The sequence below is a fragment of the Dromiciops gliroides genome, chromosome 5, assembly GCF_019393635.1.
Source record: "Dromiciops gliroides isolate mDroGli1 chromosome 5, mDroGli1.pri, whole genome shotgun sequence".
In the NCBI taxonomy this organism is placed as follows: domain Eukaryota; kingdom Metazoa; phylum Chordata; class Mammalia; order Microbiotheria; family Microbiotheriidae; genus Dromiciops; species Dromiciops gliroides.
In genome coordinates this window covers 299,374,930-299,399,461 of record NC_057865.1, presented here as the reverse complement: position 1 = coordinate 299,399,461, position 24,532 = coordinate 299,374,930, and the positions used below count along the sequence as shown (strand labels likewise).

General features: G+C 47.0%; 1 protein-coding gene across 2 annotated transcripts in view; it reads left to right on the top strand.

Annotated features, from left to right (window-relative positions):
• Window positions 1-24,532, top strand: part of TAFA5 (TAFA chemokine like family member 5) — a 546,604-nt gene that overhangs the window by 181,295 nt on the left and 340,777 nt on the right. The window contains exon 1 of one of the 2 annotated variants that reach the window (XM_043967433.1): window positions 13,184-13,974. The exons of the other annotated variant lie outside the window; for it this stretch is intronic. Coding sequence (XP_043823368.1) covers window positions 13,884-13,974 — 91 coding nt within the window. The 5' untranslated portion in view covers window positions 13,184-13,883. Of the gene's footprint in view, window positions 1-13,183; window positions 13,975-24,532 lie in introns of those variants that run through there. 2 annotated transcript variants of the gene reach the window in all.

The window sequence follows — 24,532 nt, the reverse complement described above, 5'->3', positions numbered from 1 at the left end:
CTTCTGTACTGTATATTCTAAGGTTCTTTCCAGCTCTGATATGTTGTGTTGTGTGTTCTAGGGTCCCTTCTAGAAATGGAGAAGAATGGGATGGGAGTGGGGGGAACAAAAGGAAGGGGGTGATGGACAAAACCTAAAAATTCTATGGAGATAGATGACGGAGGAAGCCTTTGGAAACAAGCCAAGACTCACAAACGTTCACATATGCACATGTGCACACATAGATTGTAATGCCCATCTGATGTCAGTAGAACCCTTTACATGGATAGCTCTTAGGCTTGCAGACTCCCATCGTCCCATGGCATTGAACAAGGACATTTTGCAGCTCTCTTGGTTTGAGAAGCAAGGACAGGGCCACTGTCTGTGGGTCATAATTAGTCAATAAAAGGGTCTTTTCAGGACAGGAGGAAGCTTTTCCCTTCCTTTTGCCGACTGGCGTCCCACTATGACAGCCAAAGTCCTGTGGCCACTGGAGATGATGTAGCTTGGGGTGATGGGTAGGAGCGGAGGGCCTGAATGCTCAAATGAGAGGATGGAAGGGAAAGGAGTGCACCAGCTTTGAACTAGGGAGAGGGGCTCAGGGCTCAGACTTCCCTTAGGCTGATGTTTTCCACCCTTGCCCTCCTTAGTCCAGTCATTTGGAATCTGTTTCCATGACAACTCCTTTTCTCTTATCTGTCCATGGGCCTCTTAATAAGGTCCTTAATTGCTTCATATCACTACAGCTGAAGGTGGTCTGTTGCTTAAAATGGCATCACGGGACCTGAGCCATCCCCACACATCCACCTGGCCACTCTAGGATTGTGAGGGTGCCCTCCACCCGTTAGAGGATTCTGGAAGCTTCTGTCTTCTTTCACTCACTCTCAGCCTTAATGTCACCTCAGCCAAAGGTAGTTCAGTACATGGACCCAAGACACAGGTTCAAACTCCAGCTATCTTTACTGTGACCTTCAGCTGATCCCTCCCCTTCCCTAAACCTTGGCTTCCCCATCTTTCTAAAATGAGGTAGCTGGACTAACCCTTAAAGTCCCTTTTAGTCCACCATTGAATGCCTGACCTGACCATTTCCTGACTCCATAGCTTTGTTACTGCTCTACCTTCTGTGTGAATAATGTGCCCCTGTCCATTTTCTACAGATCCTTCAAGACCCAATTCCAAGTCACCCCTCCATGAAGCCTTACCACTTTCTCCCAAACAGAGATAGACCTTATGTATGAGTGATAATAACGGGAAAAATAATATTCCAATTCCTACCAATCTCTGAGATTCACAAAATAAGTCTCACAACTCTGTGACGGAGGCAGTGTGAGTTGGATCCTCCCTCTTTTAAAGATGACAGCTAGGGGGTGCAGTGGATAGAATGATGAGCATGGATCTCAGGAAGACATATCCTTTTGAATTCAAATCTGGGTTGAGACACTTATTCCCTGTGTGAGACTGGGCAAGTCGCTTCACTCTGTTTGCCTTAGTTTCCTCATCTGTAAATGAACTGGAGAAGGAAATGGCCAACCACTCCAGTATCTTTGCCAAGAAAACCCCAAATGAGGTCACAAAGAGTCAGACACAACTAAAATGCTGATTTTATAGGTGAAGAAACTGAGGCTTGGGAAATTAAGAGATTTACCGTGGGTCTCAGAGGTAGTAAGGGAAAAAGAAGGAAGGTAATGAATATTACACGGTACCTACTATGTGCCAAGAACAAGGCTAAGCACTTTACAAATAATATCTCATTTAAACCTCACTACAACTCTGTGAGGTAGGTGCTATTATTCTCCTCTATTTTACAGGTAAAAAAATGGAGGCAGAGAGTGGTGAAGTGCTAAGAGTCCAGGCTCCCGCAGCTACTTAGTCTCTGAGGTACAATTTGAACTTCAGACCTCCCTGATTTCAGGCCCAAAGCTCTAACCATGACACCAAATATAGCACTCTTAGATCACACTCATATTTAGTCTTGTGTCATAAATTATTATGCCGTGGTTCAACTCTGAGCTTGAGTAATACTCATGACACTCCATGTTCAGTCTCCAGACATGATCTTTTACCAGGTGAAATCCTGGGGAGCCTTCATTTAGTAAAAGGGGGGGGGCAGGCTCCCTATTTTCACAGTCATTTAATCTCCCATGCTGTTGCCTCAGGATGACTTAATTTTAGCTTACATCTGTGATTGCTGCTAAAAGGGTGAGTAACAAAGGTACCCTATGTACAACATGAATCAGGTATGGGACAGGTAATTTAATTCTACATACCCAAGAAGTGTGAATCATGAGAGATTCACAGCACATATTAACAGGACTAGAATCATCAGCCTTTAACTACAGTTGCCTGGGAGGCTGATATTTAAATCTCATTGGAACACAAAGCAGGACTCAGAATTATGCGTTTTACATTTCACCTTGACTTGGCCCTGTTCAAACAACTCCCATCACATTTGTTGGTTAAACCCACCAGGCTTGGGCCAATTTTCTCTGATGAGGAAGCTCCCCTTGTCAACATGCAGCTGTCCTCTGAGCTTCTCTGACTCACCAGGTTACCTTCCATCTTGGATATGTCCATCACAAAAACACCTGCTTGGTGACCTCCTTCAGAAACAAAATATAATGCAGAAAATGCAGGATGGGACCAGGTACCAGTTGGACCAATGTAAACAATGGGCAAAATACCTTCCTTACTACTGGCTTAAGAATTGCTGGAAGCAGGTCCCAAAACTCCCACATATTCAATCAGAGTGTGAATGGCAACTTGAAGTGCAATACGTTGACTGGCCTCCTTTCAGTGGGGTTTGTGTCATGTAACAATTAACGATGAAACTTATGACAGGAAAGGCTTACAGAGCATCTGCTATAGGGGGGTTCATGGGTCACTCACATTTCAGAGATGAAGAAACTGAAGCAAAGACAGGCAGAATGACTTCCCCACAGTCACAAAAGTAGAAGGAATTGGAGGAAAGATTAGAATCTAAGTCCCTTGATTCTCAATCCAATGATATTTCCAATTGGTCACTTCTCTGGTTTCATCTCAAATCCAAGCCAGTTGGACTTATTGTCCTCTAAGGGCCCTTTCAGCTTCAAGTCAATGAGCATGCATTAAGTGCCAACTGTATGCCGTGCTAAGCCCTGGGGAGATAAAGGAAGGCCAATGATAGTCTCTGCTCTCGAGGAGCTCCGAGTCTAAAGGAGGAGACAACAGAAAGAAAACACAGGACAACTGAGCTCGAGACAGTCTACAATGGAGATCCCCTTTGGATCTTCTATGACTTGGCCATTTACTTGTAACAGCCTTTTATCCCCTTATCTTCCCAAACCAGGGCACTTTCTGCATTCCCCCATTTGTCCCTATAGGAACCTGAAGTCTTTCCTGATGTCCCTACCCGCAGCTGCCGACCTGTGCGTGCACATACTGGTCTGTATTGTACACATGGTTTGTTTGGAAAGAATGTAAGCTCTTTGAGGGCAGAAAATGCTTCTGTTCTGTCTTTAAATCCTTAGCATCCAACATGGTTTCCATCCCAGAGAAAGTGCTTAATATATGCTGGCTGATTGCTGTCATATTCTCCCTTTGTAATCCCTCTCCTTACTCACCCCATGTCTCCACACACTGTGGGGAGACAGTTTTGTCGTAGACATTTGTAAAATTGAGTAGATTTGGTTTGGGGCACTAATCCATTCAGCAGTGACCCTGGATTGTTTGATTTCTGGGTCTGTTTGTGGTGCTAATAGTGAGATCCAATTGGAAGGAGGCGGTATCCTGTCTGCGTGCTGCATTCCCTTCTCTCCTCCCCACTGCGACCCCCCAAAGCTTTCAGAAAACAGCCCTGGAATGCTCAGTCCCAGCTGAGTTAGCTCGAGGCCACTCATTGATCATCCTCTATTTATGGGGAATTTTACTGATAGAAATAATGAGAAATCCAGTTCAGCTCCCACTGAGATGGGAGCCCTCTCTGCTGTGAGCTTTGCTTTCAGATGACGTGGTGGCAGACTCCCCCATTCTCCCTCCCCCATACACACTGAAATAATGCTCTTCCTTCTGAGAATCTGGGAATAAAGGGGGGAAAGGAAAAAAAGATGATAAGGAAGAGGAGTAAGAAGAGAAACCGTGGACACAGCCTAATGTCAGGTAAATGGATGCCATGTCTTCCTCAAGTCTCCTCTAATTCAATCATGACATCACAGAACATGTGAGATGGAAGGGAGTTTAGAGGATCTCAATTTTAACCTCTTCATTTTATGAATGAAGAAACTGAGGACCAGGCAGGAGAAGGAACTTTGAAAAGTCATGAAGTCAAATCTAAGAAAAGGATTGAGTTATGGGTGGTTTCTTTCTATGACTGAAACATGCATTTAATTACATTAGATCTGAAGGGCAATAGGGAGTAATTTAAGTTCTGGAGTAAGAGAGTGCCAATATGAACATGGTGCCACAGAAAGCAGAATCCAGTGGCAGGTGTGATGTGGACTGGAGTGGGGAGGTTAGTTCAGAGGTCCTCTGAATTAGGGTAGTTTTGTTGGGAATGGAGAGGCACAGCAGGGATGATTGGGAAAGATATTTTAAAGGCTAAAACTGTTAAGATTTCCTGTTAAGTGGGATACTAAGCCTGTATAGTCTAACATTAAGTATTGGAATCTTAAAATTATGGAATTTAGAGTCATAGCATTTTCAAAGGACTCTGATGCAATCTCCCACCTCCTGAGGAATCCTTGACAAATGGTCATCTGCCTCTTGTCACATCCTTCCATTGATGGGGAGCTCACCCCCATACAGGTAATCCCCAATGCCACAAAGCACAGCTTCTGCCACTTGGCACCTCCAATCATACAGAAAAAAAGAATTTTCCCCAAAGCCACAGATGAGATTTGCCGAAAATGCTGGGTTTACTGCTCCACCAACAGGTAGAAGAGAGGGATCCCAAGCTGCTTCAGTAGAAAGAAATGTAGCATTTAAAACAGTCTGGGACTCGGCCTTCTTTCATGCCTCCTGGCCAGTTTGGATCTACAGCACTGTGTCAAGGTCTGGTGCCACTTCTCAGAAAGCTGTTGACCGCTGACCTATGCCCAAAGGCAATGAGATTAGAAAGGCCATTGCCAGGGCCATTCAATGAACTGTGGATGGTTAGACTGAAGAAGAAAAGACTGGGAATAAAATGAGAGCTTTCTTCAGATGGCAAGGGGTGCTCAGGTGGGAGAGGTTTTCATCCTCTTTTTAATTGGACCCAGCGGGCTGAAACTGGAGCAACAGGGGGAGACCCCAGAGAAGCTGATTTAGGCTTCACATAAAGTGGAACCATCCCCTCCAACAAATAAAGGAAAATAATTCCTAACAATGAAGGGTGGGTGTCCAGCAATGGCCTAAGCAGCCTTGGAAGATAGTGAAGCCCCCCTCATTGGTGGGGTTGGGGGTCTTCAAGAAAAGTCGGAATGAATATTTGTTGGGAGAGGCAGTAGACTGGCACGTGGCTTTGGGACAACTTGTAGCAGATGCCCTTTGAGATGCTCTGATTCTATCACTGGTGTCCATGCTTTCTCTTCCTCTTGAGAATGTAAACTTCTTGAGGGTAGGGACTGGTTCATTTGTTTTTGTTTTTTTCTTTGTTTGTTTTTAGTAAATTTCCGCAGCATCTAACAGTTCCTGACACATTTTAGGAGTTTACTAAATTCTTGTTGGATTGGGTTGGACCAGATGAAATTAAGAACATGTTGTAAGTGGAGGATTGTGCCCATATCTGGGTGTGACACAAAGCTTAGCTAGCAGACTCCTGCCTTTATGGGGGCTCCCAGTTTTTTGGGGTTTTTTGAGGTATGGGGAGCAATAGAGAAATCAGGATTTTGTCAGGTCTTGACATCTGTCTAGGATGAAAGGTGTAGCTTGTGAGTTGAAAGTTTCTCAGTGGGACAAGTGGGACATGTGGGAGAAGGGATACAGAGGCAGCCCTTTTCAGTAAGTGATGATGGATGAGAGGGAGTACGGCTTGGGCAGGACGTTCTGTGCCAATGATCTTTAGGTTCTGACATTTCTCCTCAGCATTTCAGTAGCTTGTGTTTTCCAGCACTGTATCCACAGCAAGGAACTTGCCTCCCCCTATCTCCCTCCTTTCCCTCCCTTCCTGCCTCCCTCCCTCCCTCCACCTGGGAGCTGCTGGGCTGCTCGCTTGGCAGTTTGTAAGCAGATGAGTTTGTAAATATTGGTGGAATCAAATCTTTATGGAAAGGGCTTCTTAGCCATTTTCCTCAGATAAAAATCACTCGGGATATGGTTCCCCCATGCCTTCTCTTATGACAGCTTCATAGAATCCCTGAATTTAGAACCAGATGAAATCTAAGAGGTCAGCTGGTCCAGCCCACCCACTTTAGAGATGGGAAAAGTGAGACCTAGAGAGGGAAAGAGACTTGGCCAAGGTCACATCTTACTAGATGGAATAGTTAGGTGTTCTGACTCTAAATCTTCTCTTTCCCCTCTACACATGGTTGTGTTCTATCACTCAGTGGGGTGAGGGCTTCCGGGATCTTCCCCCCCCACCCCAGGGCAATGAGGGTTAAGTGACTTGCCCAGGGTTACACAGCTAGTAAGTGTCAAGTATCTGAGTCCAGATTTGAACTCAGATCCTCCTGAATCTAAAGCCAGTGCTTTATCCACTGCGCCACCTAGCTGCCCCCCTGTTTCTGGGATCTTTGCTTGGAATCCGAAGTGCCACCTCCTCCAGGGGTCCTTTCCAAATTTCTCCAGGTGGCAGAGAGTCCATCCCCTCACTGACTTTCTATTTACTGTGTATAGATTTTGGAGAGTGATTGAGCTACCATGATGTTTTACCTTTCTTTGCAACCCCAGACCTCAGCACAGCGCCTGGCATATAGTAGGTCTTTAATAAATGTAATAGGTGTTTAATAAATGTTCATTGACCAGCTGATGTGGCTTCCCCTCAGGAGAAAGGTAACTCTTTGAGGGCAGGAATTTCTTTTGTCGTTTATATTCCTGAGCCTGGCACATGGCAGTTCCTCAAGGAAAAAAAGGACAAAAACAAAACAAACAGAAAAACCCCAAAACTTTGTTTAATGGAAATGATCTTTTTCATAGGACCAGAGACTTTGAGCTTCAAGGGAACTTAAGGACTATCTAGTATACAAAGGTGTAGAAGGGAGACTACAGGGAATATTCAGGAGACAGGCTGGAACCCAGAGTCTTCCATATGAGAGAAAGGTTTAAACAATAATACCTTAATTTCTTGTTCCCTTCAAATGACCTTATATTTATTTGGGATATACTCATGAATATAGATGATCTCTCCTTCTTGTAGAAGGCAGAGACTTGCTCCATGTGTGTTGTTGGGGGTTTTTATATGCTTTTTGTTTGTTTCTATTCTCTTTGTTTGGCCCCATACTTGCCACATAGTAGGAGCTTTTTGATTGAATATGGATTGCTGAGGACCACAAGAAAAACGTAAAGGAATCTGGACCTTACTTCCCAGGCAATAGGGAACCATGGAAGATTTTTAAGGGGCAGAGTGACAGGCTAATATCTGCTAGATAGGCCAAATTTGAGTGCCCTGCGTCATTTTACAGATGAGGAAACTGAGGCAGGCAGGGTGAAGTGGCTTGTCCAGGGTCACACAGCTCGCAAGAGTCTGAGGCTGGATTTGAACTCATGAATATGAATCTTCCTGACTTCAGAAGACCCAGCATTCTATCTACTTGCCAACTAACTGCCACTAGGTAACATTTTTTTAAATTTTTAATTAAAAAAAACAACTGAGGGCCAGGTACAGAAAAACAAACAAATTTAACCACTGCATCGGTTATTTTAAGTCCAATACATACAAATTGCAGTGATTATATTTTGAGCAAAGAGGATTGGCCCATTTCCTAATACAGATTGAGAGATGCCTGTTCTTACTTTTGAGTAGTCAGTCTGTCAAAGAGCATTTATTAAGCACTTGGCTGGTACTGGGCACCATGCTAAGTGCTGGAGAGGCAAAAGGCAGGGGAGTCCCTGTTCTCAAGGAGCTCACAATCTCATGGAGATGACAACATCCCAAGAGCTGTTTACAAACCATCTATAGGCAGAATACATTGCAGATAGCCACCATAGGGAAGGCGTTGGCATTAAGGAGGACTGGGCAAGACTGCCAATAGAAAGGGGGTTTTAGATGAGACTCGAGCACCTTCTATTTTTGCTCTTCCCAAACAACGCCAACCCCAATCCTATTATTCATAGGACTGTCACTACAAGAGACCTTAGAGGGCAGACTATCTCACTGTACAAATGAGGAAACTGCAGCCTATACAGAGGGAATGATTTGCTCAGTGTCTGAAGCAGGACTGGGAAGCCAGGTCTGGTCACTCTGTCCACTACACCGTTCTGTCTCATGCTTGAGGACTCCATCAAGTTCCCCCTTCTCTGTTAGAATATAGCCCACAGACTACAGAAGCTGGAAAGGCCCTTAGGAACATCATCAACCAACCAACCAATCAGCAACCATTTATCAATCATGTAGGTGGTGTGTCAGGCACTATCCAAGGCGCTGGATGGCGTTAGAACAACAACAACAACAACACACACACACACATATATACACACACACATACATACACATATATCCATACAAACACATATATAAGATCAAGTAATTCAGATGATTGAGGGGGTTGATGTTTTTTTAAAAAGGCTCCACACGGATGATGATGTTGGAGACAAAATTGAAAGTAGAAGTCAGGGAGAGGGGGCATTCCAGTCATGGGTACCAGACAGTGCATCTGTATATAGAGCAGAGACCAGGACGTGCAGTGTGATGGAGGACAGTCACAAGTCCATTTTGTCAGGGTGGTCCAGTGAAAATTGGAAATTTTGGAAATTTCCAGTTTCTAATTTGGAATAATTGGAAAAAATGATCCCTGGGGATCACTTCTGTTGACAAATCGTATACAATAGAAGATACTAGAACAGAAAATTTCAGGGCTAGGCAGGACCTTAGAATAGGGGATATCAGAGCTGGGAGGGGCCTTAGAACGGGGAATTTCAGAGAGGAGAGGTAGGTATTCTTTTTATTCTGATTTTATAGATGAGGAAATTGTGGCTGAGTGGTTCAATGATTTGTCTTTGGTCACACATGATGAGGTGTTTGAGGGACCAGGCAATTTGCCATATCCCAAATTCCTGGGATAGAGGCCTGGGGGGTGGGTAATGGAACCACCAGTGGGTCCTGAAGTCCCAGATAGAGGGTGATCACTGCCTGAAGATCAGGGAAGACCCTGGCCAGGCTTCTTGGCCTTTTTCTTTCTTGGAGCAGTCTGGCAGTATGATAAAGCCCATGTACCCCTTAGAATCATTTACTTAAGAATATACAATAAGAGACATAAGAATATTAAGGAAACAAATTATTCTTAACATTTCTTTAAAAAAATAAAGAAAACAAGTCCCCCAAACCAGGTTAAAAACTCCTAGAATAAGAAGAGAAATAGGGCAATGGATGGACAATTAGCCTCCCAGGGAGGAAGACCCAGGTTCAAATCTTGACAGGATCATCTTCTCTTGGCTGTAACTTGAGGAAAGTAGATTAATGTCCCAGTGACCCAGACAGCTCCAGAAAACAGTAGTGGCAGAGAAGATGCTGAGCCACCTCAACAGGAGGTTATTCAACCTTCCCAAGGAAATCATAGACCCCATTCTTATCCTTATCCTGTCTGAGAACAAGGAGAAGGAATGTATTCTTTGAATTGTTTGAGCAAAGTTGAAGGGACTTTTTGAATTCTTCCAGTGGAGGTGGGAATTCTTACTGAATTCAGAGTTGGGACAAGTCTCAACATTCAATCCCACTCATACCTAAAGGAATTCCAACTCCATTGCCGCATTCCCCACAGTCATCTGACCTCTGTTGGAAGAGCCCTCCCCTCTCCCCAAGGAAGCCACCTACTTCCCTTTAGCATAACTTTATTGATAGAACTTTCCTTATTTTCCTGTAGGAAATTTGTCTCTTCCCCCCTCTCTACCTATTGCTCCTGGGGCCATAGTGTCATCCCTCCTCCAAGGAACAGTTCATCTAAGTTGGTGACAACACTTCTTGTATCATCCCCTCAATCTTCCAATTTATACCATGTATCACTGGGCATAGATTAATAGCATCTACACTAGGTAGCTAGGTGGTGATTTAGATAGAGTGCTGAGCCTAGAGTCAGGAAGCCCTGAGTTCAAAACCAGCCTCAGACACTAGAAGTGTGACTGTAGACAAGTCACATAGTCTTGACTGTATTGGTGTTCCCAACACCTGCCACCCCCATTGTTGCAATGATATCCCCATGCATTATCTAGCTGAAACACCCCCCCCAATTTGAACAGATGAAGAAACTGAGACCCATTCTGGGAAAATACTGGTGAGTCAGTGATAGTGCCTAGCATTAGCACACAAGCATGCGAGATCATCGTGTTATCCTTTCACTGAAGTAGGGACGGAAGAGCAGAGTCATTTAACAGAGTTTCAACTATTATTAACAATTGGATATGAATTTCCATTTTTATAGAATTTTAAACCATGTAGAACTTTAAATCACCTCCCTGTCTCATCCCAGTCAAGTCTTACTCTCTCTTCTTTACAAGTGGGGAGGGGCTAACTCATCCAAGGTCACCCACCTAGACAAGGGGACAGTCAGCCTTCAAAGGCAGACCTTTGGCTCTGCTTGTATTTTTCTAGGGTCTCTTCAGGAGGGAGAGATGCTTAGGCAGCTAGGGCTGCCAGGCGTTCTCTGCAATCCTGGATGGTGCTTTCACTACAAACTGTTGAGTCCCAGTGGAGGTGATGGTATGGAGTCAAATAGAATACCTATTAGGAGACCTTGGTTACTCTTGCTAAGGCTGGGCCACTTACTGGTGACCTTGCCCTGCCCCTCTCTGCATCTCATTTCATCGCCCATAAAAGAGGAGTTGAGTCCAGATTCCAGCCAAGTGAATCATGGTTTCTTCATGCCTGGCTCTCACCAGGTAAAAATAGGACGGATGACCACTAGTTGGAGATATTTTAGAAGGATGCTTGCTCAGAGAAGGGGCCTGCCATCAGAGGTATCCTCTGACTAAGAGAGAGAGAGAGCCCCTGAAATGTATTAGAATTCTGATTTCAGTGGGCTAGCTTGTAAACTCCTGGGAGGGAGGGGGGCAGGAGATGTATACCTAGAGGAGGAGGGGAGAGGAGATGTATACCCCTGGGCACGGTGCCTGAAGCACAGTGGGGTCTTAACATGTCCTTGGAAAATGACAGTTCCTTTCACTCTCAGCTTACCAAATAGCCTGAGATAAAGGGAGGGGGGCGGGAATCAGGTCAGAAGTCAGCAAGTCCTCGGGGGTCCTTCCGGATGACCTTGGGAAAGGTGCAAGCCCCTCTCTCTCACTATTTATACCTGCATATGATAAAGGACAGGGCGATTTGCCTGGCTGACCTTGGTGTCCAGCGTCTCTGTGGACTCCCTCCCGGACGCATGCCAAGGTCAACGCGAGCTTCTTAGGGGCCGGGCGTCCTTCCCACGGCAGGCCAGGGCTCTTCCACTGGCTCGTAGTGTCTCCCCCATCCTGTGCCCTGGGTCCCCAAGCTGGATCAGAGGTAGCTGGACCCGGTGACCCGGAGGTGAGGGTCTGGGTTCTCATCTTCAGACCAGGCGTTGCTGTACTTGTTGCTCCGGCCTGAGTCTCTCCCCTCCCCCCCCCCCCTCCACACAACGCACACACTCCCTGCCTTGAGATTGTGGCCAGCCTTGGGATCCTGACCCGACCGATCCAGCTCTCTGGGAAATTCTTCCCTGCCTCTTCCGAGGGATCTGGGCATGCTCAGGACCCAGGCCTCTGGGATTGGGGGCTTTCTCCCGCCCCCTACCCCTGCTTTGGGGGACAAACAAGTAACTTCGCCCCAACGCTTGGCGCGGTGCCCGGCTTTTGAGCTGCTGCAAAAGCTGAAAGCTCCTGGTCTCGGGGTCAACAGTTGGCCAAGGAAATGGGTGCCCGAGGCAACGACCCCCGCCCCCCCCCCCATTCCCAGCCCTGGAGGGTGGCCTGCGAGGCCTCGCTGCCTCAGGCAGCCTCTGGGTACTCTTTGCCGCCCGACTGCGGGGCAGACAGAACCGGGTTGGTGAGGGGGAAGGTGCGGTATGCTTGGGCCAAGCCTGACTGGCTTCCCAGCGGCGGTGGCTAGGGCCCGGGAGGAAGAAGGGGTGGGGGGAGGAGAAAGGAGGGAGGGGACCGGGAGGCTCAGGAACTAGCACCTGCACTGCCGCCCCCCGGCTTCCCAGCGCCCTGCAACCTGCAACCCCTTTCCTCCCCCTGCGTCTAAAGCTCCTCCCTCTCCCTCTCCCAGTCCCCCTCCCTCTCCCTGGTCTCTCTCCTGCTCCTCCTCTTCCCCATCCCTCTTTTCCTCCTCCTCGTCCCCTTCCTCCCTCCGCCTTCTCGCCCCTCGCCCCTCGCCCCGTCTCCCCCTTCTTCTTCCTTGGGCTTCTCCTTCCATCCCCCCTCTCCTGGTCCCCATTCCTCTTTTACGCCTCCTTCCCATCCGCCTCCCTCTCTCCCTCCTCCTCTCTGCCCCTCCTGCTGAAACAAACAAATAAATAAATATATATAAAGGGTGGGCTGCTCCGGGAGTCCCCCACCTCCTGGTCCCCCGCCCCCACTCCTGCAGCCCAGCCCCCTGCACCTGTGGGGCGCCCCCGCCTCCCTGTGCCTAGCGCTTAGTCGGACGGGGGGGGGGAGTAAGCGCCTGTGGGGGACGTAGTGTGTGTTTTTTTGAGGGGCGCCTCTTGGCCCCGCGAGAAGTTAGACCAGCACCGGGCTTGCAGCCCCCGCCCCGGTTCCTGCGCGGGCCTGGGTGCAAGCCCAGCTCCCACTCTTGATCCAGCCGAGGCCGAGTTCCCGGACCGGCAGCATCAGCAGCGGCAGCATCATCGGCGGCAGCAGCAGAGCCCGCGGACTGGCGGAGGAAGAAGAGGAGGAGGAGGAGGAGGAGGAGGAGGAGGAGGAGGAGGAGGAGGAGGAGGAGGAGGAGGAGGAGGAGGAGGAGGAGGCAGGGAGGCGGGGGCCCGGCCAGGCAGGCCTGGCAGCGGCATTGGCGGGAGGAGGAGGAGGAGGAGGAGGAGGAGGAGGAAGAGGAGGAGGAGGACTAGGAGGAAGAAGAGGAGGAGGAGGACTAGGAGGAGGAAGAGGAGGAGGGGGCCAGAGCGGAGGCCCGGGGCGGGGGAGAGAGCTCCTGCGCAATCCGGCCCCCCGCCCCCGCCCCGGGCGGCCCGGCTCCGGGGGCGGGGGGCGGGGAAGGCTGATTCATGGAGCCCCAGCCCCCCCCATCCTCCTTTTCTTCTTCCTCCTCCTCCTCTCCTGGGGCCGCTAGCCCCAGGCTGCCCCAGCCGATACCGCTGCCTGAGCTGCTGCCCACGCCGCCCCTGCCGCAGCCGCAGCCCCAGAGTCGGCGCTAGCCGCCCCTCCCCCCCAGCTCCCCTCTCCCCCCTCCCAAAAGAAGACGAGGAAGAGGAGGAGGAGGAGGAGGCGGCACGGGAACAGCCGCCGCCGCTGGAGCCAGCCCGGACTCTTCCTTCCAGTGGGGTGTGTGTGAGTGTGTGTGTGTGTGTGTGTGTGTGTGTGTGTGCGCGTGTGTGTGAGAGAGTGTGTGTGCGTGTGTGTGAGAGAGTGTGTGTGCTTGTGTGTGAGTGAGTGAGTGTGTGTGTGTGTGTGTGTGTGTGTGTGTGTGTGTGTGTGTTCGCGAGTGTGCGCGCGCGGCGGGGCTGGAGGCAGAGCCGGAGCCGGAGCCGGAGCGGGAGTGGGAGCCGCAGACTGACTGACGGCCGGACGGGCGGGCGGACGGACGGTCTGTCGTTCGGTCGGAGCCCCGGCGGGCGGGCTGGAGGCGCGGATGCGGAGCCCGGGCGGCCCCCGCGATGCAGCTGCCCCGGGCGCTCTGGGCGCTGGCCGGGACGGCGCTCTGCTGCTTGCTGCTCTCGGCGCTCCACGCACACCTGCGCCGGGAAGGTGAGCCCGCGGGACCCCGGGGAGCTGGGGCTGGGGGGCGTCCCCCTGGGGAGGGGGCTCGGCTGGATCCTTTCCTCCAGCCTCCCATGCAAAACCCCTTGTGCCCCCCACCCCCGCTTGTCATGGAATGTGAGTGTGTCCCACTCAGGCTAGCCCAGCGGGGCCATCCCCGCGCCTTGTCCCCTTCAGCCCCTGAGGAGCAGGAGCGGGCGCCAAGCCTCAGGCTCCCGCAGCTCCCGGGGCTCCCTCGCTTGCCTTCTTTCCTTTTTCTTTCGGCTCCAAGAAGCAGCGGATCCTCCGGTGCCCTCTCCCCCCCTCCCCTTCTATTCAGCATGCTCTCAATAGATGGCACTCCAGTTCTATGCAAAGGGCAGGGTGGCCTCTGTCAGAGCCGGCGGAGGGCAGCCCGGCCCGCGCTGGGCCCCCGTTCCCCGGACCCAGCGCTCTCGCCCTCTTCTAACTACTCCAGCAAGCCTGCGCCAAACCGCGGCTGGCTTAGGCTGTATCCAGGGCTCTTCCGAGCACCCACCCCCCAATGCTAATCCTCGCGGGACAGAGGGACGGGGCTGGTGGCCGGAAGGTCCATGTGGAGGGGCCACGTCCCCGGGCTAAGCTAGGAAAGAGGCTGGCCTTCCAGTATTCTCAGGCAGCAAGCAGCGCCGCCGGATACCCTGCTCACTTTCGGCAAACCCCTTTGCTTCCTTCCCGGCCACCCTGCAAAGCACTCACTCGTTCTGGAGTTAAAAACATCAAGGGCAGCTCGGCTCCAACTTGGCCGATTCTCCCTTCGTTTTAAAAGAAGTATTGACTTAAGTAGTTGCTGCGAAAGCCGGGCCCCTTTGCTGGCCAAGGCTATTTCTCATAGAAGTGAGTGTTAAAGCCTATTTCTTGGCGCGTTTGTGTAGGGCCAGGGTAGGCTGGCCTGGCTTTCAGTAAGTAAAGCAGCCTCCACGGGACCACTAGGTTAGGACAAACAGACACCCAGAAACTTCTTGGGAAGCAGATCAAAGTTTGCCTGCTTACTGGCCATGGACAGGGACTTGTGTATCTGATTGGACAGCCAGAGACTTTTGACTTTTTGCCTGTAGTCACCCAGCCGGTTTGGGGAGCAAAGTCTGGAAGCCCACGAGTTCCCTGCACACACGATGGATCAGAGTACTTAACCTGGGGTCCCGGAACTTTTTTTTTTAAGAATGTTGACATCTGCGTTTCAGTATATGGGATTCCTTGAGCAGTCCTCTAGATTTCGTTTTGTGCATTTAAAACATGATTCTGAGACAGAGACCGCGGACTTGAGCAGCCTGCCTGAGGGATCCACGACCCCTCAAATTTCCTTACACCCAAGGAATGTTTTGGGTGAAAGTCCTGGACCTCGTTTCAGGGGGATTGAAAGTGCTTTGTTTGCATTAAAGAATTCAGCAGCTAGACTGGTAACTGAGGGAGACTGCCTCCCAGATTCTCATTAACTTCAGGTTCAAAAAAAAAAAAGTGTTTCTGCAATATTTAGCTGTTCTGCCTAATGACTTGGCAGAATGTGGGGAGTCGGGCATGGAGACCAGCAAAGGTGTGGCCCTCATTAGGAAGGGCTCCCGGCTTCTGAGGGCTGGGCTGGCCTGAGTGCCCTCGGGCGGAAGTCATGCTTTGGCCACTTTCATTTTTATGACTCCAGTTTAGTCGCTAGGAAGAAGGGCGAAGTGGAGAGGGAGCCCAGCTGAGGCGAGGAAGCCACCAGCAGGAGGGAGAGAAAATGTGTTTACTTGGGAGGGGATGGAAGGCTGCTGGACTCTTTGGGATTTCGCTTAGCACCCCACCCCAAAGACCAATCCTGCTGGGCGATCTTCACCTGGCTTCACTTTTTTGGCTGTTGCTGAGGATATGTGTCTTGTGGCCTGGCATGGTGTGAAGGAAGTACCTTTTACTGGTGTTAAGGCAGGCCAGGGTCACCTTCCTTTAGTCTGAGCATCTTGGTTAACTCAGCTGTTTAAACTTAGCAAGATGAGAGTGAGATGTCCTGGCCAAGCTTTTTCTATATGAAGGGAGACACTAAATGAAGTCCTCCCTTTCTGAGTAGTGGAGATGTCCCCTTTGCCCTTTGCCCACGCAAGTGCGCTATAACTTCTCTTCCCAGGACTTCTCTCTGCAAAGGGCACAGCCTCCAAAGTTATCCTCTTTTCTTTGGGAATCCCAGGCCACCCAAGGGAGGACTGTTGTCTTTGTCTTTTATTGACTGAGGAAGGCTTTTCTTTTGCCTACTTAAGACAGTGAAGCCCTGGGAGGCCCAGGAAAAGGGGACCGGAGGCAACCCTGGTTTGTTCTGCGAGCAGTCAGTATGCAGACGATCCCAGTGCCAGGCGGTGCTTTGGTTTCGGGAGATGCTAGGACCCCACTTTTTCAAACCAGACTTTAGGGCTCAGGAGGCTCAGCCTCTGAGCGCCAGTGGAGTTAGCAGGGTTAGGACCAGAGCAGATATTCAGCGGCCCTTGTCAGGAAACAGAATGCCTGCCTTGAAATGGCTGTGAGGGGATTATTCTGGTTGCAGTCATGCTTCCGGAGTCTTCCGGAGCTCCACAACCATGTTTTGAGTTTTGTTTTTCCCCCTGAAGCAGCAACTAGCGGAAGCCAGAGCATACAGTGTGTGGCCCTGCTGGGAGAGTTGGGGACTTAATTCCAAGCGACTTGGGATAAACCACTGCATGGCATGGGGATGCCACAAGCATTTCACCCCCTTCCATGGCATCTGCCTGGAGGCTAAGCCTGGGTAGAGGGCTGTGCTTCCCCTGTGAAAGGAAATCTCCTTAGTGTCAGGAGAAAGGGACCAGTTAGTGTAGGAGAAAGGAGATGGTTCTTCCATGAGCTAGCTAGGGATTCCTGGGCTGAAGCAATTTGACACAGGCTTCCCTGGCATCTTTTTTGTTCCTCCTCCTCCTCCTCCTCCTTCTCCTCCTCCTCCTCTCCCCTCTCATTCCACTTTCCGGTTTGGACAGACATGGACAAAGTTATTTGGTGACAGCTTATAAAATCAAGCCAACTGTGTTGGCCACACATTGGTGTGTGATCTGGGGGAGCAGAGAACAATTGGGACTTGTTCAGCCCTGAGTGGGAAAGGGCTTCTAGGAGGGTTATTTTCATGGAGGATTTTTTTTCAGACTGTGAAGAACGGGTGACACAGGGTGCTATTTCTCCACACTTAGCCTTTTGTGGGGAAATACAGGTCATCCTGTGGCTAATCTGTCCCCCTGTGGCCAATCTGTCTTTCAGGGTTTCTAAGAGATGAATAGAGATGTGAATTCAGCACCAAGTATTGTGATCTGTAATTGCAGTCCCATGCTTGTCTGATCTCGGTACAAAACGCTTTGAACGGAGCCCTCCGAAGACTCAGTGGAAAATAGAAATGTTTAAGAAACGCTGAAGACGTTGTCAGATGTAAGCGGAGGATTTGAAAATAGGCGATGGTCTGGTCCTTGGAGAGGCAGGCAGGAGGGATACCTTCTGTGATAACTGATCCCATTTGGCTCCCAGCTCTAGATGTTTGGAGATGCTGCTTACTGCATATCTTGACCTTTTCGATGAAGGAAATGTCCCTTTCACTGTTCAATAGAGATCCACCATTCAGACTTGATGTATTCTCGGAAAATAGTGCAAGTGTGGGCCTTTGGTGGTGGTGATCTGGGCAGTGGGGCGCCTGATGCAGCTAAGATCCTGGGGCCTAATTAGCCAGGAAGTGGGCCTGGGGAGTGATGGGCTCCAGCGGGAGAGAACCGTCCTGTGTTTTGCTGATTGTATTTCAGCTCAGAATCCTTACAGATATTTTCCACCTCCTCTTTGACAAAGGAGCCACAATATGGTCTCAGAGTCTTTGAATCCCTGGGCAGATGGTGGTGCCGGGAGCCGCCTGGCACTTTCGTCGATGGAGTTTCATCGAGGAATCCGGGAATAATGAGGGGTATCTTGGAAAGATGGCAAAGGATCTGCAAAGGGTCAGTTAAAGATGCTGGGATGGTTTCTGAGGTCTGCCCAAGAATGCCCTGTACTCTGACACATCCCTTAGGCCTGGAGGGAGCCAAGGGCATTGTTTAGCCCCACAGTCATTATTTCTGAACCCAGTATTCATCTCTCCCTTTCTCATGACATTTCTATGTAGACTTGAGACACATATGTGTATATATTTCTAAATGTTATTTGCATAGATTTATATGGCAATATATATTTAAATTTTGTATTTTAATTATAATACAATATAATTATATACACGAAATGCATATATATACGTGTGTTTGTATTTCTTTCTATCTTATCTCTCTGTTTTTTTGGTGGGACAGGGGAGTGTTGGGATGATTGGGGTTGATCCTCTCTCCCCACTCTCACCTCCAACAAAAACCAAAACCAACAAAACAAATAGATGACATGAACAAATAAACAAACAAAGGAGCTTCCAAACAAGCCTAATTTCTAACCTATCTGGATAACTTTCTGGGAAAATTTATATATATATATATATATATATATATATATATATATGTATATATATATTTCTTTTTTTTGAGCCGAGACAAAGATTACTCTCCCCTCCCTGATATTGTCCTTAGTGTTGTAGTTTTCCCAAATTATAAAAAAAGGAAAATGGCATAAATTCTGCAAAATTTAAAATATTTTATTGATGATTTTTGTTTTTATATCACTGTCATTTCTGGAAATACCTCCCTCTCCCCCTCTTCAAAAAACAAACAACTAACTCCTTTTTAACACCCAAAAATGTTAAGCAAAAGCATATATTTCTATATACATAGATAACACACAAATATTGTAATTGTACCTGCCAACATATACACTTTTGTTCCCTTATAGAGCCCCCCAACTCTCTGCTGAGGGGAAGGAGTGTTGTTTCATTTGTTTTCTGGGTGTCTTAATGGTTTCCTTGCATATTAACAAAACATGCATTTTGACTTCAGGCTTTTTTTCCCCTTCTCAGTTAGCTGAAAGAGAAGTAGAGCCAGTAGCATGGGAAGTATGATGGGTAAGGTCATTACTGAGGAGGATGGGGAGGGGAGAGTACAGTAGAGAGAGTGGGGGAAGGGCTAGGGTCTTGCTGGAGAAGAGGCTATCTCGCTTGTGCTTTGAAGAATGCATAATGAGGCACTCTGCATATAGAGGGCAGTATGAAGATCTGATGGAGGAAGGCACCTGGTTTCCATCAGTGGGAAGTTTGTGGGTTTTTTCCCCCATAAATATAATTTTGTAGGTGAGGAAATTGAGATCGTTAAATCCACAAGTACTTGTTCATGCTTTCTCTATGTCAAGTTCTGGCTTCAATACTGAGCAAAGACAGAAAAGAAACATTCCTTGTTATAAAGGAAGGCATATTCACTCCATCAGGGAGACCACAGGTGAATAATCAGGGACATACAATGTCTATATAGCAGAAGTGGTGAGAGGAGGAGGCTGGTGCAGGAAATATGTCCTGCATAAGAGGGCGTTTGAGCTCAACCCTGAAAGAAGCCCAGGGAATTTGGGAGGTGGAGGTGGGGAGACTACCATTCCAGGCTTGGGGGATAACCAACACAGAGTCATTAAGATGGAATAAGGAGTGAGATAGGTGTGGTCCAGTAGAGTGGGATGCTGTAGAGTTTGATGAAGGAAGTAATGTTTGAGCAGATGGTGGGGAGGGGTTGGGGAGAGCTTGAGATGTGGCGCAGGGACATTTATATGTTGTCTTAAATGTAGTCAGGAGCCCCTAGAGTCCATTGGGGGGGGAGGGAGTGTTGGTGTCATATGTAATTTTTAAAATTCTGAACCTGACTCCCCAACACTGGCAATATTAAAAGATGAGTGCACAGGAAGTGGAATCTCTCATGTCTCCCAGCCATTTTTAATACACACATATGTGTACCCATTAGATCACATACAATATTGTGCATATTATATACACAAGCTATACATTCCATACATTCTTTTTTAAACTTTTCTGCTTTTGTTTCCTTCTGAATTTTTTTTTTCCCCTTCTATGCATTTAAAAGAAAAGTAAATAAATAGCACTTTCTTTTGACTTTCTATTCTATTGCTACTCCTACCCCCCAGCAGTTAAGTGGTGCAATGCATAATACACTGGACCCTGAGTTAGGAAGAACTGAGTTCAAATCCAGCCTCAGACACTTTCTAGCTATGCAAACTTGGGCAAGTCGCTTCACCCTCTTTGCCTCAGTTTCCTCATCTGTAAAATGAGCTGGAGAAGGAAATGACAAACCGCTCCAGTATCTCTGCCAAGAAAATCCGAAATGACATAGTAAAGGGTCAGACATGACTGAACAACAATGGAATTGCTACCCTCTCCTCCCTTTAAAATTGAGAGAAAGAGGGAAAACAAAACAGGAAAAACAAAATAAAAACTTCTTATAACAGACACACATTGTTGAGAAAAATGAAGCCACACAGTAACCATGTCCAAAAATGTCTCTCCCTTTTTACACCTTGAGTCCATCATTTTTGTTTCAGGAGGTGGGAGATGTATTTCATCATCTGTCCTCTAGAGACTTGATGGGTCATTGCTTGCACCAGAGAGCTCAAGACTGTCACACTTGTTTTTCTTTATGATTCTGTTGTCTTGGTATGGCACGTTCTTCTAGTTCTCTTCATTCCTCTCATTTCGGGTCATGTCATCCAGGATTCACTTTCTGCTGTCATCTCTTCAATTATTATGGCATAATAACATGGTAATATATAGCACAATTGGTTCAGCCTCCTCAATATTACCTCCTCGTTTAGTTCTGCTTCCTAACCCTAATTGCTTGCTTTTTGAGATTGATATATTTCTACAGCAGACTCTATGTGCAAGAGTGTGCATACACATCTGAGTGCTCAACTTTTCTCTGTCCATTTCAGATAAGTGCAGTTTCTCTCATGCCCACTCCCTACTCCTTCCTCCATATTTGTACAGTCTCATTCCCTCCATCCATAAGAGAGCAAGTTCTACCCCCTTCTTCCTCCTTTCTACTCTAGTATAATCCTTCTTCCCTTCCTTGTTCTTGCTCTCAAAACCCTCAGAACAGAACAAATTAATTCCCAGGTCTTCTGTTTTCGATATTTAATTTCCTTAATGCCCTTTGAAAACACTAAGATTCTGAAAGGACACCCATTACTTCTTCCCTTATTAGAATGTTAGCACTATATCCTGATATAGTGCTTTACAATTGCTTAAAGAAATTTACTTGCCTAAGTTTTTCTTGACTCTTATGATTCCATTTGAAAGGTTCTACTCAACTCTATTTTTGTTTTTCTTTGTTTTCCTTTGTGCCTGTGGCTTAGTTCTCTGGATGCTTGGCAACATCTTTTCTTTGATGTAAGAATTCTGGATTTTGGCCACTCCTAGGACTTTTTATTTTTACACTGACTTTTAGAAGACTGGTGTAGTCTTTCTATATTCAATTTGCTTTTTTGGTTGTAATAGATTTGGGCAATTTTTATTCATGATTTTTAGAAATACAGTGTTTGGTCCTTTTTTGGTTTTTAGGAACTCCCCCTTTCAAAATGATTTCCTTGACCTATTTTTCCAGATATCTTGCTTTTGGTATTATGTATTTTATATTTTGTTCTTTTTTTCAATTGCTTGATATCGTTTTAATATCTCTCCTTATCTCATGGAATCATTGATTTCTGTGGGATCTAGTCTAATTTTCAGGGAGTTGGTCACTTGTTGCTTATTCTCCTTCTACTTTCCTTTAGAGATTTTATTTCATTTTTAATCATTTTATGTCTTCATTTCTTCTAGTTAGTATGACATCCTTGTGGAAAATCTTCCCTCCCCCTATTTCTGCTTTCATTTGTTACAACAAGCATTTACTAAAAACATGCTTTATGTTAGGCCCTGTATTAGGTGTTAGGGACATAGAGTTTTGGGGTGTGGCCAATATGCTGATTTGTTTTGCTGGACTATGCATATTTGTTAGGAGGGTTTTCTTTTCCTTAAAAATTTCTTTTCCTTAATAATTTTTAGTGGAAAAGTGAGAGGGAAAGAAAATAAATGCTTATAGAAATAGTTAAATTAAAATTTAAATGTGCACCAGAAGAAATAGGGATAGGGATACAGTGACATTTGATGTAGAAATCTTTATTTGTACCAGGTTTACATTCTAATATTGAAAATATATACTATATACAATGTGGTTCATATATATATATATATATATATATACACACACACACACATATATATATACACATGCACACATAGACACACACACACGTGTGTGCGTGTGTGTGTATGTGTGTTCAGAAATAACAACTGGGGCTTAATTATGTCTTTGTCATTTTGCAGTTCTTAATAGCTTGAGAAAGAATGCTGTGCGTCTCATATCCTAGGGTCAGTTTCCAGTAATTACATATAAGACACAGGCAGGGACCTTTCGGGATGGGTTGGAAGTAATGCTCCTAGGCTCATCTTTCCTGTGGTCTATGCATCTTGGAGTCAGCATGATGTGGGAGAAAGCAAGCTTGTCATCTGAAGCCCTGGATTCCACTCTTGTCGTTTTGACACTTCTTAGTTGTATGATGTTAGCCAAGTCACAACTCTCTCTGCTTCAGAATCTTCCTTTGTAAAATGAATTGGCTGGGCTTCTCTGAAGTCCTTTTCTTCATTGATATTGTGTGATATGATTCTCTAGAGATAGTGGAAGGGCTCTAGGAAATTGTGACTACCATGTTGTGTCCATTCTGAAATACAGTCATATATTTTCTTTCTTCTTCTCCCCCTTTTTCCTGAACTTACCAACAAACACTGACCATTTCCAAAAATGTTGTAGGATAGAAGGTTGGATTTGAGAATTAGAATCTTTGTTATATAGAGTTTAATTTTCTTTCTTTCTGGGGCAGCTAGATGGCGCAGAAGATAGAACACTGGCCCTGGATTCAGGAGTTTCAAATCTGGCCTCAGGAAACACTTAGCAGCTATATGACCCTGGGCAAGTCACTTAACCCCAATTGCCTCACTAAAAAAAAAAAAAAAAGAATTTTTTTTTTTTTAGTGAGGCAATTGGGGTTAAGTGACTTCCTCAGGGTCACACAGCTAGTAAGTGCCAAGTGTCTGTACAAAAAATTAATTATTAATAAATATAACTAACCTGGAAAAATTATAATAACTGTACTTATGAAAAATTATAAGCATATGAAAAATAAGTTTAGAAAAATTATAATTGGGCTGTAAGTCCTGCCGAGGTCGCCATTCAAATGTAGAAATATTTTTGATGATTTGCCTAATTTGGGGGGCTAATCTGATCTATGGATGACTAATCTGGGGACTTTTGACTGGCTATCTGACTGCTATTAATTTAATGTGGGCCATTTATAAAGTTCCACCACACTGCTCCCAAATTGATAAACTAAAGATTAAGAAGCCTCTTAACTAAATAATCAAAGCAGAGTTTATTTATGAGATACTATTTAAAATTAAGAATACAGGGAAATAAAATGTACAACCTGACTGTTTTCCTGTGGTCTCTTTCTACTGCATCTCTTTCCCACCTGCTGCACTTCGAACTTTTTTAATACAATAAGGGCCTTAGCCACCTCTCACCCCAGGGTATTTTCCCTTGCTCAGCTACTTTCACTAACTCCACCTGTACCCTTTCACTTTGTAAATCCCCCTGCCTCTAACTTTCCTCTCCTTACTGCCACTGCTGACCCCCTGTGTTTCTCTCTCAGCGACCTTCTGTCTGTCTGCTCCATCAGTCTGCCCTTCAGCCTCTCTTTTCCCTGCTCCTAGTCCTTCTCGTCTTCTCCTGCGTCCTTGTGGCCCTGTCTCTAGTCTGCTGCCCCTCTCTAGTCTCTCTATCTAGTCTGTCCTCCCTTAATCTTGTCCGCAGGCCTTTCCTCCTTGCTCCTAGTCCTGTGTTACTGTTCGTCCCGTCCCCGTCTCCTTGTCTGAACCTCTTCTCCGCCTCTCTCTTCAGTCCTTGTCCAGTCCCCCTGCGTCTAACCCCCAGGTCTATATATACCTTTTCTTCTCTCCACTCAAATTTCCAGGCTTTCTGCACCCCCACAGACCAAGCTAATCCTCCAGCCAGGGTTGCGGCCTGGGGTGGGGGGGGTTGCTCGAGCAGCTCGTGGCTCAGCACAGGCTATCCGGGATCTTTCGGATAGGTCCGCTCAGGTTGGAGGGAGCTGGGGGCTTTTTACCCCCAGCTGTCTGACCTGGTGTCTTGTACAGCCCATGGGGCTTTTTGGCTCAGCTGAAGTGGAGGGGGTGGGGCACCAGCACCTCCCACACAGAAGAGACACTGAGGGCCTAAGGCTTTCTAATCTTAGCCCAAAGGTAGGGTCCCCAAATCAAAATAAATTTCCACATGTCTGAGGTCAGATTTGAACTCAGGTTCTCCTGAATCCAGGGCTGGTGCTTTATCTACTGCACCACCTAGCTGCCCCTCATGAGACTTCTTAAACCCTTCCAAGTTGTTTGGGCTCTTGTCATTATTGTTTAAATTGCTTTCCTAGTTCTGCTCTCGATTCTGCATCAATTCCTGCAAGTCTTCCCTCTTTCCTCTGAAACTGTCCCCTTCATAATTTCATTTGG